Source organism: Strigops habroptila, chromosome 10 (genome assembly GCF_004027225.2).
Source record: "Strigops habroptila isolate Jane chromosome 10, bStrHab1.2.pri, whole genome shotgun sequence".
NCBI lineage: Eukaryota > Metazoa > Chordata > Aves > Psittaciformes > Psittacidae > Strigops > Strigops habroptila.
The window spans coordinates 4,855,711-4,870,372 of NC_046359.1; the positions used below are offsets into that span (position 1 = coordinate 4,855,711).

At 40.0% G+C, this 14,662-nt stretch overlaps 1 protein-coding gene across 6 annotated transcripts in view; it reads right to left on the reverse strand.

The window, feature by feature from the left end:
* The window catches only part of PLEKHG1 (pleckstrin homology and RhoGEF domain containing G1), a 132,029-nt gene that overhangs the window by 30,345 nt on the left and 87,022 nt on the right, over positions 1 to 14,662 (reverse strand). For all 6 annotated transcript variants that reach the window (XM_030499593.1, XM_030499596.1, XM_030499598.1 and 3 more), the window contains one exon: positions 1,450 to 1,550. In XM_030499593.1, the coding sequence (XP_030355453.1) occupies positions 1,450 to 1,550 (101 nt within the window). The remainder of the gene's footprint in view (positions 1 to 1,449; positions 1,551 to 14,662) is intronic.

Below are 14,662 nucleotides of genomic sequence, written 5' to 3' on the forward strand. Positions count from 1 at the left end.
TACAAGCTCACAATTTCCGTGTAGAATTTTAAATCAAAAGGCCTAGAAATAGATTAGTAACTCACTAGAGGCTTTGGACAACTTTCCAGTGAGTTTTAACCATTGTAACATATCTATCTCTAGAATTGCCCAAAACTGCTTTTTTTCTTTTTCTTTTTTTTTTCTTGTTAACCTTTACTAATCTTTTTTTGCAACTTAATTATTCTGTATAATAACCTTTTACACTTGAAGGTGTTTTTGTTAGGTAATATTTGCAATGATGCTGGTATAATTGTGTCCTTGCTTTTGAGGGATCAGAAAACATAATGGCCAGGACTGGTTTTTTCCATCCTGTCACCATTGGTAAGCTATAAGCTCACAATCATTGCCTCAAGGCTCCAAAATAGATGATCAGGCTACCACTATGTATTTTCCACCATGCTAGACATTCAGTCAAGTCAGTTGTTGTAGCTGAAGCAGGACACAGCAGCTTTCTAGTTTTCACCTTTATCTGTAAGTTCTGAATAGATCCATCCCCCCTCTTCCCTTTGATACTGAATAGCGACCCCAGCAGCAGAAATACTTTAAAGTAGCTTCCCATGATGATAGAGGAACATTGAAGATGCTTTTTTACACAAGCCCTCCACTACAGAATCCTCTTTTGATTCAACTAAATTATCTGTTGTTCTTCAAAGAACACAATAGTTTGGGAGATGTTTTGTTAATTATAGCAAAGCTAAGAGAGCTTTTACAGGAGTAGCAGGATATAAAAGATGTGGGAATGTTATGCTAATACATTTCTTGCATTGGTTGCATATTCAGGTTTTCCTTAAATGCTGAATAAGTTAAGTAATTTTATAGTAATGGAGGATTCAGACAAAAGTAGCAGTAGCATTCTCCCAAAACTGCAGATACTGCAGGTTCCACACGACATTATACTAGCTATGCAAGCAAGAAATTCAACTTCATGCTCCCAATATACACTAGAATACCATCTTCAGAGTTTTAGTGAAGGTTATAAATATACCAAATGGAAGCCTTCAATAAATGGAAGATACTTGAGCACAGTTTGAGAAATTAATTCAGGGAGTCCCTACCAGTATAAAACACTAGAAAAGCCAGACTTGGGTGATGTGTATGGGTACAAGAAAGGACCAACATACATATATTCCTACTATATATAGTAGGAGCCTATATAAAGTAGGAGCCTAACAGGGCAGGTGAGGCTTAAACACATGAAAATACCCAGCATGGAAACAAAAAAAAGTAAATGAAGAGCACACTTGATTCATAAAATGAACAGTTCATCTGATTTCAGCAAATCAATCCTGCTAAGAATCAAAATTAGACCATTTCTCAATTTATGTACCTTTGCTGTATTAAAGTGATAAAAGAGTACTTGCTTGGTTTGCTCCCTCCCCATTAACTGAGGGTACTGAACTGCTTTCATTTAGCTAAATATGAATTTACCTGTTGAAACAGTAGATATCTCGTATGTTTCCAAACAGGGCTGATCGCTCTTCTGTCCCCAGGGAGAGCTTGGTCTGGTCAGTGATACAGTCAAGATAATCCTGCAAGAGCAATGAGAACAGACATTTCCTCCTTTTCTAGATCAGCAAATGGAGCTACGTTTTATTGTACAAGATGAATCTCTTCATATCAATTTCACCTTATTATTACAGTAAATCCTTCAATAGCCCCTTTGTGAACAGTCCCTCCATTATGAAAAGTAACAATACTTATCTGTTCATTGAAACCAAGAAAATAACAAAAGACTGAACACTAAGTTATACCCCTTAGATGGGACAGCCAACATTTCTCTTGCTACTGATATACAAATGTATTTGGATTTCATTTACAATGACAGTTTAATTGATCGTTTAACTGGCTCAAAGTCAAAAAATGTAAAATAAGAGACAAAGAATGTCATTTATGTAGCCTTAGTAACTGAAAACCTATATAATAAAGAGCAGAGAGGATACAAGCAACATGGGCTCAGAAAACCAACCAGTGCATTAATTTTTTATTTCTTTTCTCAGATCATAGTTAAAACAACAATGCAGAGTTTGTAGAAGACAGATCTCATTGTATATATGTGCACGCAATTTAGCTACACATACAGTTACATTGCAAATTACATTGCTACATACTCTCACAAGGATTTCCTTTTGCATTAACAAGAGTGATAGTGTCTCATTCAGGGACTTCAACTGAATAGAAACAAAACAGCTAGAAAAACCTCAGATCAGCAGTGTTCCGGGAGAACAACTTTCCCATCTCTTTGATAAGAGCTCAGCTCCCGAAGTGTGACCTTTCGTTCTGTTGCTGCTACAGTATTAGAATTTCTCAGATAAGGGCAAACAAACCTAGCAGGCTATTTAACTAACTACAACTCATACACCGAGAAACCCAATGTGCTGCCACATTCATGAAGAAATTCTGCGAGATATGGAAATAAAGTAAAAGTGAAAACAGCTGAAACAATGAGAAGTAAAAATAAATAAAATGCCTTAGCCTGGGGCTAGACAACGTGGTGTGGCAACTTCCCAAAAGCAACACAGCATTCCATGGTGCTGCAAGGAAAGAGCCCTGCAAAATGTCAAGGAGACCATGAAAACTTCTAAGATATAACTGTGCTCCAGAGTCATAAATAAAAAACTACTATAGAACACATACATCGGCCAAGGTTTATTCTCCCTCTAAATCTCTCGAAGACAAAGGGTTTGGATCAAGCATGGATCTGACTTTTGGATTTTAGATGCCCTCATAAGGAAGGTTAAGAATTGCAGCTCTCAAGCCTCTGTCCCCATATCCTTCTTTCCAACTGAAACAGTGTTAGCAGAGTCACAGATATAACCAAGATTCAGGTTTAGATACCAGTATGCTTTCCTGTCACCTCCCCCTATACTAATGCTCAATAATCTACACTCTTCCATCACCTCCACTTAAAGGTACTTCTCATCATGCCCAGAACTAGTATTTTTTGCTGACAGAAAGCAAGCAAGCCTATTCCAAGGCAATGTCCATGTCTGTAAGAACAACAGCAAGCGGCAGTGGGCAGGCAAGCAGGCAGGTCCCCAGAGTCATCTCATCTCTTCTGTGGTGGTATCTGACCTGTACTCTACCTTCTCTCCTAGCTGACAGCAGCCTTATAGTCCAAACCTGTCCTTGAAATATATTTGTGCAGTAAGTATTGGAAGGGCATCCCTGGGACTCCTTGAACTTGTCCTTGGCTTTTTATTTATACTTGGAAGCAGCAGAAGAGTAAAAGGTTCGAGACAGTGAGGCAGACACAACTGCAGTGAGCAATATGCTAGGTCAAAGGCAGAAGCAGATGATAGATTCAGGGCTACTCCAGTAACGGTAGTAAATAAATAACCTTTTCTGCCCACTAATACAAATCAGCATATAAAAGCAAGGCACAGAAAAGCTCCAGTGGAATTGTAACCCTCTGAAAACGTTTTTAGAACTGCAAGAACACTGCAGCACCCCAAGCTGGTATGAGAAGGTGGGCTGCAGAGGAATGAAATCATACAATAAGTAACTCCACACAGGGTTTTTATTTAATAAAGAGGAGTTCCTTTCAAATTCATTCATGTTGGGGTAGTTAGAGCTTGGGTTTCTTCAAAATGTCAGAGCCCTCAGTTATTTCCATTATTGCAGACAGTGTTACGAACATAACCTGGTTTGTGTTCCTTTTGTCCTCTTTTCCTCCGCATACACATACTCTTCTCAGTCCTTTACCAACTCTTTAGCAAGAAGGAGGGAACCAAGTACTTTCTAATGCTCCTGCCAAGCAGCAGCCTGAAAGTGCTTTGGCAGTTTTCCAGCATCTCCATAGCATATGCCAGTATCAGGTTATCCCACACACCCATAGCTTGTGCTCCCATTTGCTGCAAGATCCTAAAGACCGCACTTCACGCCCTCTCCTCAGTCCAGCATCAGATTAGAAATAATCCGGAAACTAATGGTTGGATCTTACCTATAGTAAAGGGAAACTGTTATTTGCTTAAAACACTTGGGATTCAGAGGTACCTCATAACTCATCTCATACTGTTAGGAAATCACACAGGATTTGGGGACTGCTTTCATGTTTTAGCTTTCTGTTTTTGTTAATATTGCTGACCTAAGGCTTGTGCAAGTCTGACAGCTACAGGACATGCTTACCTTGCTGTCACACGTGTAAGTGGATACTTGAGCTAGATGCAAACTGCCTAACACAGCACTGACAGTAGGGCAGTTACAGCAGCAAAAAGCTTTAGATATCCCTGTTCACATGAAAAAGGTAGATGCTGAACAGTCTTGGCACAGTGGCCTGATGAAACAGGCACAGTGCAGCAGCACATCTCTTGCAGTGACTCAGCAAGTCAGACACTTATGGTTATAGTGCTTTATAGAGCATGTATGCTCTCATAAAGGCTTCATGAACCCATCCAGAAAACAGATGCAGTATTGGCATATAATGTCTTCTGCAAGGACAACACCACAGGCAGATCAAAGCTACCCAGCTATTGGTTTTTTCCTAATTATTTCTCAGCAAACGGTACTTTGCCCCCATGGTAGTCTCTGCAACCTCCTGCTTTGTATCAACAGCTGTTATCATCTGAAGCCATAATGGAAGGTTTGGAGCTACAAGATAACAGTGCAGACTGCAGCCGTAATAACACAGTGCAGAAATCAATGAAATTTATCAGAACAGAGTCCCAGCCTTATTCACTTTTATTTGTTTCTTGTCAGCATCTCTGGACCCTCTGTCGGCACTGAATGATTTGTTTAACCTTTGCCTTCACTAGCCTTTTATTGCTTCTCTGCAGTTATGGCAAAAACATTTACCTTACGTTATAGGAGGAAAAAAGCTTACAAATGCCAGTCTCCTTAGATTGATTTATGGAGCAAGTTTTGCTCTATTGCACAATTTTTCCATCCTATTTTCTTAAACTCTCCAAAAAGAGAAGTAGAAGTGTTCTAACTAGAAGAGTCTTGCCAGACTTCCCTGCCTTCCTTGCTGGGTTTGACGTTCACCCGATTTGTCTTTCATCAAACTGAATCCATAAGAAGGAATGTCTGTTAGAAGCTACATGTCCTGACTACTGTCTCCTCCTCCATAATTACACAAGAAAGATCTCTAGAGGAACAAAATTATGACAACACTAACCTCAGAGGCTAAATAAATATATTGATTTGAAATGAAACTGTCAAGAAAAAAAACAAAATGAGCAAAAATATTTTCACATATCAATTAAACTAATGTTTTCCATGACCCAACTTTAGAAACCAAATGCAAATTAGCAGGGCATTTTTATCTAGCCACCTTCAAAAGAAAAGGTTTTCTTTTGGAAAAAGACACACATTTACCTTTCATAATAGACTACAAGCTAAAAAATAATAAATAATGAGTCAGCCATTAATGTGGCAATGTTAAAATTACACATTAAAATGAGTAATGGTAACATTAACATGGTAATGTTAAAAAAATGGATAAAAGCCACACTGCCTTGTAAAACAAAAATCAATTTTTATCCTGCCCTTCAAGTAACATGTATACTAGAGAAGTTCTTAGTAATCCCTTTACAGGGCAGGACTGTGCATATATGGATATCGCCAAAGATAAACAAAATCGTTGAAAGAACAGTGTTGTTGCATAGATACACCTTTACCAAGAGGCAGACACACAAGACATTGAAAATTTGATTAAATATCAATAAGAAAAACAAAACAAAACAAAACAAAAAAAAAAAAAAAGAGAAGGAGAAAAGAAAAAGGATTCTACCCACCAGGAAACTTTGCTTTCCAATACCTAAACACAGGCTGCAGGAGACAGTAAAGCTGCTGTATGTATCTGGACTTCAGCAACATGCTCTTTGGCTCAAGAGCTGAGGACTTACATCAGGAAAACTCAGTATCTGACCAAAACATGCTAAAAATCAGGTACTTAATAAAATTTGAAGGACTTCCAGTATGCAGCCTGAGGAGGAATATGTAATATTAAATCAAGCAGAACCTAAACCAGGTAGTGCCATAACATCACTCAGACCCCAGTTTTCTGATAGCCCCTAGATCTGTGTTACTAGTATGGCAGGTTTTACTCCTAGGTGCTATACCACACACATGGGCATATTTTTGCCTCACTCCCCTCTACCCAGCACAGATGCACATGGCCCAGATCAGATGGTTCAGCAGCCTTGGCCACCCAAGAACTACTTCTACACCGCTTTGAGGAAAAGGCAGCAGGCCAGAAGGAAAACATGACACAAACTGGTTCCTGTTTGTAGCCTCCTAGCTAGTGCCATGCTGGCCAAACTATCTGCACATTTGTAACCAAAGACAAAGCTGGGCAACAGTTGTATGACAGAATAACCGCTATAACATGTTCTCTATTGCTAACTCTGCCAGTTACATAGATAATTATGTACCAATTCTCCTTTTGATTGATTTTTTTCCTTATTCTTTTTTCTTATTATTTGTTTGATTTATCAATTTATCCAGCATGTACAGCAACATACTCTGAATGCCTTGTGGGTCAAAAAATAGCATACTATCCACAACAGGTGGCCAAGGATGCTGAATTCTGGTCAGAGCAGCTCTCTGCAGCTCTTTTAAATTATTTAAAGTATAGCTGTATCCTGCAAAGCAAAGCTGCAGTTGCAAACCCAACATCTGCTTCCTATATCAAAACTTTCTGTCAGGATTTCTCCTTAAAATGCATAACTGCCTGTGTTGTTATCACCATCTGTGGTGGAAGAAGACAAGCCCACTATGTTAGTGCACATCTCCTGTAATCTGCACAATGGTTTGCTTGGAGACACCTGCAGGAAAACATTTCATGCAGCCAGATTTAAACTTAACACATTTCTGACTGCTTTCCTCCCCACATCTCTCTTCCATAACCTTCCTCATCAGTCTCTGTAAGCAGTCAAACCTGTCACACATCTATAGGCCTCATTTTGACTGAAACCATCCTTCCCCTCTGAGAGTGAAAATGCTTGCCCAATTGCTCTTGAAACCATTTCCCACCTCCCATCCCATGTCAAAGCCCTTGCTATTTTCAGCCCTCCAGACAGCCTGGCACATTCCCATGTGGCAGGCAAGAATCCATGCCTGTCAAGGTGATTGGTGCCCTTAACCTCCCACCTCTGAAACTCCCCTGTAGGAGAAGCAGAAGTGGTAATAGCTCTGTTTCAGTGTCTTACCTATATTGATTCAACAGAGAGCATTCACAAAAACTCTTTGCCATGGCAGTAGGAATTTGCAGTTATCTCTAGTTCCCACATGAGTTAAACAACTGCTAACCCAGGTTGCAAGTAACATTCACACTGTCATAAAATACAGCTAAATATTTATATTTAACTAACAAGCATATTTTTAACTGGAGATACAGTTTGAGTGCCATAAAAAACTCAGAACCATATTTTATTTCTGCTACAGATGTCGCACATTAATGATGCCAGTAAATCAAACCTCAAAAAATGCTTGCAATGCCCACCACACAGCTTCTCTACCTGTAAAAACAGAACCTTAAATAAAGAAGGAAATTTCTGCAAGCATGTCTTTCCACTTTCTACTTTTAGGGCAATATGGGGAGAGGGAAGATGGGGAGTGGTATTTGGTGATGGTTTTTGAAGACATCTGAAGCTGGAAAACCCTCACATCAGCCAAGGGATAGACAGGTCCAAAATATCAGCGCCTGTCTGGGGCTATGCACTGCACAGCACGGCACGGCCCTGCCATCAACTGACAGCCAAAGCCAGAGTCTTTCTGAAAACAGCACAGACTTGGAGATGTGACTCCTCTGCTCACTTCAGCAATGGGAGCAAAAATGCACTTCTTACCCTCCTTTTCCATTCATTTTATGTCCCTCAGTACCTTGACCATAAGACTGCCACTTGTCAGTGGTAGCAAAGCTCTGCCCTTGTGGGAAACAGCTCCACTGGGTCTCGCAGGTGGGCTCCAAAGCACCCACCCACTTACATGTTGAAGAGCACTGACCCTGACATCAAGGGAGAAGGGCATAGAGAATACCTTCCACCACTGACAGCCAGCAAGCCTCCGAATGGGAATGGCCAAAGTAATCTGTACACTTCACACAACCTGCTACTACGTGTGGTTTGTGATTGATTTCTTTGCAATGTCTGTGCAAAGAGCAGAGTCTTTAAACTGGCAGGAGGCCACGTCGCTGGTATCAGTCCTCTCCCCAAGCCCTGGGTGGTGGAAGCCATGCCACGCTCACATGTGCTTACGACTAGCTTCCTCAGAAGAGCCCAATTTACACATGCAGTTGGCTCTCACACGCAGCCTATGGGTAACAGCAATAAAGCGGGCGTTGTGGCACAGTAAGATGATACTCCACTGACCGCACGTAGAAAGGGCAAAGATTGATGGTGAGAGCACTTGTGAGAGCATGGTATGAAGAAAGACTAAAAATAGAGAAGCACGTTTTAAGTTTTCTTTCCACTGTTTAACATTGCAGAGAGTAAGGTGATGATGAGACTTCTCCCTACACTTTCCACTGCTATGGGGTCTGCAAATATAAGTATTAACTTAAGTTTTATGTACAGAAGAGAAGGGGAAGAAAAATATTTTTTCCCGTGTAGCTATTTCTGAGTGACAGATATTTGTTAATCAATGTGACTTCCTCGCCTATGTAAGAGATATTAAACCACTGCCCATTTACAGATACTAAGGACTGATAGCAGTGACTCCTAGTATGTCCCCTTGGTTTCATCCACATGCATGGAAAGCCACAAGGGGAGTATGTGTCAGCCAAAATTAGCAGTGAGGAATTCCTGAGTCCTAACACTATGCCTTGCACCTCTGAAACACACGCTTTGTTTGGTTTAGGCTGCCTTTGAATAGTTGTGCCCATGTAGTCATGAGCACAGGTGGGGTTGTATACAAAGTCAGAAATTTCTAGGGCACATCAATGTCAACAACATAACAGTCAGGAGATCTTGTGACAGAAATTCAAGCTGTTAGAGCATAGCTACTCCCAGGAACTGAACTGAAGATTTTGCCCTGGAAAACTTTGTCAGGGACAGGTCCCTCAAGCTCCCTGGGCTGTTGCACTGAGTTCATCCAGAGGGTCCCTCGTCTGAGGGGCAAGACAAGAGCCTTGCCACTATGCATGGCTGGGAGGTAGCAGCACAGCTTTCTGCAGCTGTGGGTTCCCCCTCACTGCTTTAGAGCCTGAACCTCTAAAGGAAGCCCTGCATGCCCTCTCACCCCTGCCCCAATGTGAGAGGATCCCCATGTCAGCTTCCAGCACTGCCTCCACAACTCCCTCCTAGGACTGGGGTGGAAGGAGGCACATGTCCTGCAGTGCCTACTCCAACTGTGCAAAGGGTTTTATGGCCTTTTCTTTTGCCCCAAGAAATTGTCTGCTTTCTTCTTGTGTTCTCTGTGTCCCTTGAGCCATTTTAGAAGGAACGCTGCATCTTTCTAGAGGGCCAAAAGCCTGCCAGCACCTGATCCAGTGTTGAATGGCCAGCCTGCTTGGATGGAGTGTTTCCTTGAATTTTTGTCTTCTTTGTGGAAGTGAATTTTTGCTTTAATGAAACACAATCAAAGTTCAAGACTATTCCCCTGCTCAACTGCTAAAATATTCCATCTTAAAAAGACACCATAGAAGGCAGGCTGTCAATTAAATCAAACTGCAATTTGATACAGATGCACTAAAAGCACTCATAAGCTGAAATTGGGATTCATGGATTGTACACAGACAAGTCCCCTAAATTGTCCATCATCTGTAAAGACATGTAAAGACATCATAAAGATATGAATAAATGACTGGGGACAGAAACTGACATGTATCCCCACTTAGACACTTCAGCACAATAACTTATCACAGTTGTAACCCACCAATTAAAACTACCTCCCACTATCTTTAGATATCAGCCAGCACCCACTGCTAAATCACAGCTACAGGAACTTTTCCCAGAAACTGGCATGCAGACTCAGAATGGCTGCTCAGAGGTGCAGTAAGAGACAAATTCAGATAGTAGATAGAAATCATGGGATGATAACAAATGCTGTCAGTAGTTTACTGACATTTCATTAAAGAGCTATGTGAGGCCCCCATCTAACAGACTTCCTAAAGAGGAAACACAGAAGAAATAAATGACAGTGACGGGGACAGCCAAATGAAAATATTAAACAGTAATTGGGATGTCAAATAGTTTGAGGTTGCTAGGCAGATGATAAGTGCTCTAAAGATTTCTAAATCTAAACCTGCAACTGACGCTTGACATCATCGGTGTCAATTATCATCATCGGTATCAACTATCATCATCATTCAATAACCTCAAGCTTTTTCAAAAAGTACCAGCTTAAAATGTTCAATTATTATAAATTAAAAAGAAAATAATCTCAAAGTTCATCAGAACATCTATAAACTAGTTCTCATAACACATCTCAGTTGGTCTGATTATAACTTTACAGAACCACAGTCAGACAAAGCACAGAGAACTCTGAAAGTGTATTTAGCCTTTGAATTTGTGAATCAGCTAGGAAAGGAACCCGAGTCTTGTGCTGTAGACCCTTGCCTTGTTAAATAAACTTTCCCAATTTGTAAGGCAAATGAATGTTAACATTTTTTAAAGGGTATCCTGATACGCTTACAAGTTAAATGAGACATTCTAGAAGACAATTAGAACACAAGAAGGGAAGCTGAAAGAGTCTGTTTTCCAAAGAATAGAAATGCAAACCCAGCATAATGGAGAAAATCTGCACACATCCTAAACACACATTTATCTTAACCTTATTAACCACTTGATTCCCAGAGACTTATGGATGCCTTTTATTATTAATATACGAAAAACAATAAAACGGTAGCTTATAGTAGTGGGTGTTTTGCAAGTAAAATCTTTTTAGAAGTGTCTTGTTTGCAAAATGGTCTTCTCATGAAACCACAAAAAATAGCAGCTACCTCCACACCTTAATCTGTGGGAGTGGTGAGAGCGGAAAAGAGAGAGAGACTGCTATGTAGTTTGTCAAGCCTTCAGGTGTAAAGGTCATGGAGTACTAAAAGAACACTGGTCACTAACAAGTAATATTTAATAACAATGACACAACAAATTTTAAAATGGTCAAGTATTTCCATGGACCAAAATGGAAATGGCTGTAATAAGCAAATAAAATTTCAGAAACAATGGTCCGACTGGATATGCGGAAATTTGGCTTTAAGATTATAACCTCCAAATTTTGAAATTTCTTTGCAGAAATCCTAATAATTCTGAAAATAAATAAGTAAATAAATGTATCATCATCTTAAAACATTTAAATATTTACCAAAAATTTCACAGCAATAAGCTGCACTTTCTCTCTCCTGCCTCTCAGCCTTCAGACCTATTCCTCCCAGTTTTGCTGTCCACCCCCTATAAATGTGCTGCTTTCCCAGAGCCGCTGGTCTGCCCTGTAGAGCTCCTCATCTGCTGCCAGTGACTAACAGCAAGCCAGAGAGCAGACGTGAACAGTTTTCTCTTTTGTTACTTTCTGAACTCCAAAAGGGCTCTAACATCCCCACTAACCAGAGACACAACCTTCCCCTCCAGCTTCAGTACAGGCATGGGAGCAGTTTCATTCCTGGAGCCACTGCTCATCATCAGTGCTCTTTAATGGCACACTCTGCATTTAACTACATCTTCCCTTTGCCTCCCTCTTCCCAAAAGAATAAAGCTTTCTGGAACAGAAGATTAACTTTCACCCCTTTATCTGTATTCATTCACATTTAGAAAGTGGGTAGAGGTTGCAAACAGCACGGGTGAATGATTTATACTCTGCTGCAAGAAAAGGAAGGACAAAAGCAGCGACAGCCAGGCTTTTCAGCAATTTTGGAGCTCCCTGGAAAAGCAGCAGCCCTCCCTGCTGCTTCTCTCCCACCCAGAGCTTGAGAAAAGCTCACTGTACATTTATAGACAGCTTATTTATCACTGCAGTATAACTCACCCTTTTGTGCTGTCCAAACACAGAGCTGACCTTAAAACACACACCAAGTTATGGCTATATATTTGTGCTGTCTTAATGTATGCAGTCACAGCCATAGGGTGAAGCTCTACAATTGCCTAACAAAGACAGTCCCTGTTCCAACAAGTTCCTACAATCTAGCTGTAAGCTAAGAACTGGATGCAAAGTACAGGTGGAGGAAACACAAGGCAATGATGACATTTTATTCCATGCCTTTCAACTATTTGGAAATGTGCTGAAAGAAATTTACGAAGGTTACCAGCAGAAATATGACCTAAGTAGTGATCATGCAGATAAGAAAAAACATACATCAGTATATTTAACCCTGGCTTTGCACATTTCCTGTGAGGTTAGTTTACAAACAGCTCCCTGCTCATGCCATAACATAAGCAGTTGTCTTTCACCACATATGTAGTTTGTTAGGTTACTTCTGGTTGTTCATAACACAATATATTCCTACTGTACAGCTACAAAACATCTTTTTTTTCAAAGCCCAGAATCCTTCTCATATGCTCAGAAAAACAAGGTTTGTGTTTTGTTTCTGCTTTTGTTTTGGTTTCATTAAAGGGTACTTATGATCAGAAGCTTAAAGCTTACATAGCTGGCAAAATATTTTTGTTTAAGATCATGGAATTTCAGAAACAACCTCATCTAAAACTATTTAAGACACAAACAGGAACAGCTTGTATACACTTCCATCACTTTAGGATGCTGTAGGATGTTTCGTATGGCTCACATCCAGGAAACAAGAAGTCTTCAGGGAAAACTGAGTAGTGCTACTGCATCAGAAGAAAGAAGTCTGATTGACTTTAGGTATTTCTTTAAGGGTAACCAGAACAGCTGTTTACATCTGTTCGGTAACATACCTACTGGTGTTCCTACATACCTCACCTCTCAACAGCCTTCACTGCAGATTATAGTCCTGATTTTCGAACAGCAACTCCAGAAACAAAACACTGACATTCTCCAGTACAGCCACTTGCAAATTTATTATGAGTTTTTCAAGTGAAACATTTTCCTGCTCCAATTTATACTGCTGTAACTCTGTTTAAACTTCACAGTCTTCAAGAAGGCTTCTTAGATATGTCCTGAGATCCGCAAGCACAATTTTTTTTAGCTATCATGTCCCTAAGGAGGTCAATCAGGATTTGACACAGCTCTTCATTCATGGATGAATAAAACAAGCAGTGAGAAAGTTCATCAGCTCAAAAGTATAACAAATACTAAGCTCAGTTAAACTTATCACTGCCATGACCATAGTATTTGTTTTGCAGGTAATTTAAATTGCTCATCGAAATTTTCTATAAGCTTAAGGATCAATCCCTAGTCAGAAAGGGTAACATTTGTGCTAATCTATTGTTAAATGCTTTTTAAAGTCATAGCAAGACAATTTTTGAAGAAGGAAGAATGACCCTCACTCTGAATATCGCTATTTAGCTTTAAATCTGAACTTGATACCTTTTCTCTCTGTATGATAGGCTCTGCAGCTGGCTCCAGAGGGGGCCTGTTTCTAAATCATCACTCTGTTAATGAGGAAATTAAAAGCAAAGTGTATAAAAATCATGCATCCATCACCTGTGTTCTCTCTTTTGTGCTGAAGATTGAAGACAAATAAATTAAGTATGTCAGCAGTCTTTGTCAGACAGACTAGACTTGCAAAACTGCAGTACCTGTACATGAAGTGGAGGTATTGCTCCATAGCTTTAAAGCCACTGATATAGTACACTAACTTCTGGCCTTAATGCACTGAAGAAAAATACTAATTACGAGACCACACATCACTGCTCCCTATACTGAGTGAAATAAAAGTGATGAAAAACCTCAGAAGAATACCATCATTACAGCCTGATGATTACAGCAGTGCCATAAAATCCTGGATTCTTTTACAAGAGGGATTGGTACATCCTCATATGTTGCAGTTAACTTCTCAGTAACATTCAATAAACTTTCTTTTGAAGCACTCTATAAAGTTTCTCATCTACAAAATACGCAAAAAGAGCAGCTCTACTAATTAAACAATTTATTTTTGGTGGGTGCCAGAATACTGTACCGTGAAACAGAAGTACTCTTGCAGAGTAACGTATTCACTTGCAACTTATGCCATCAATTTAATGGTACCTTCCTCAGGCATCTAGGCTAGCACCATAAAAAAAAAGGTTGAAAACAGAAGTTAAGTATAATGTGGGAACAAACATCATGGGGTGCCTTAGCTACATCAAGATTCCCATCTTCTGAATCTAGGATGAATTAAATTTCTCTGAGAGTTATGCTATCCAGCAACCCAGTGCACTAACAGCTGTGCTTTTACTAACATATCGCAAGTACTGACAATGCACACACACTGCAGTCTTCAGAACTGTCTTTTTAACTAATTGCCTAAAACATAGACAGGGACATCCTCTAACACAGCACCAGAAGGCAGGAAACCGGGAACAATAAAACTCCGATACTGACTTCCTCTCAGAAGGGCTTCCCTTAATCATAGGTGTCACAAAACGTATCTACTGCAAATGTCCAATATTTCCCCTTGCAAGGTTTCCCCTTCCCCCCCCCCAAGGAGTATATAACTTTGACAGACATGCTCGCCTTGGATGAAGCTTTCCATTCCAGAAACCCGCCTCCCTGTTGAGTTGTTTTAGAAGATTTCAACATAAGCATTCCCCTGGGCCTTTTTGAGAAAGAATGCCCTTTTTTGCTTATGTTGAAAAATTTTAGTGACCTTTCC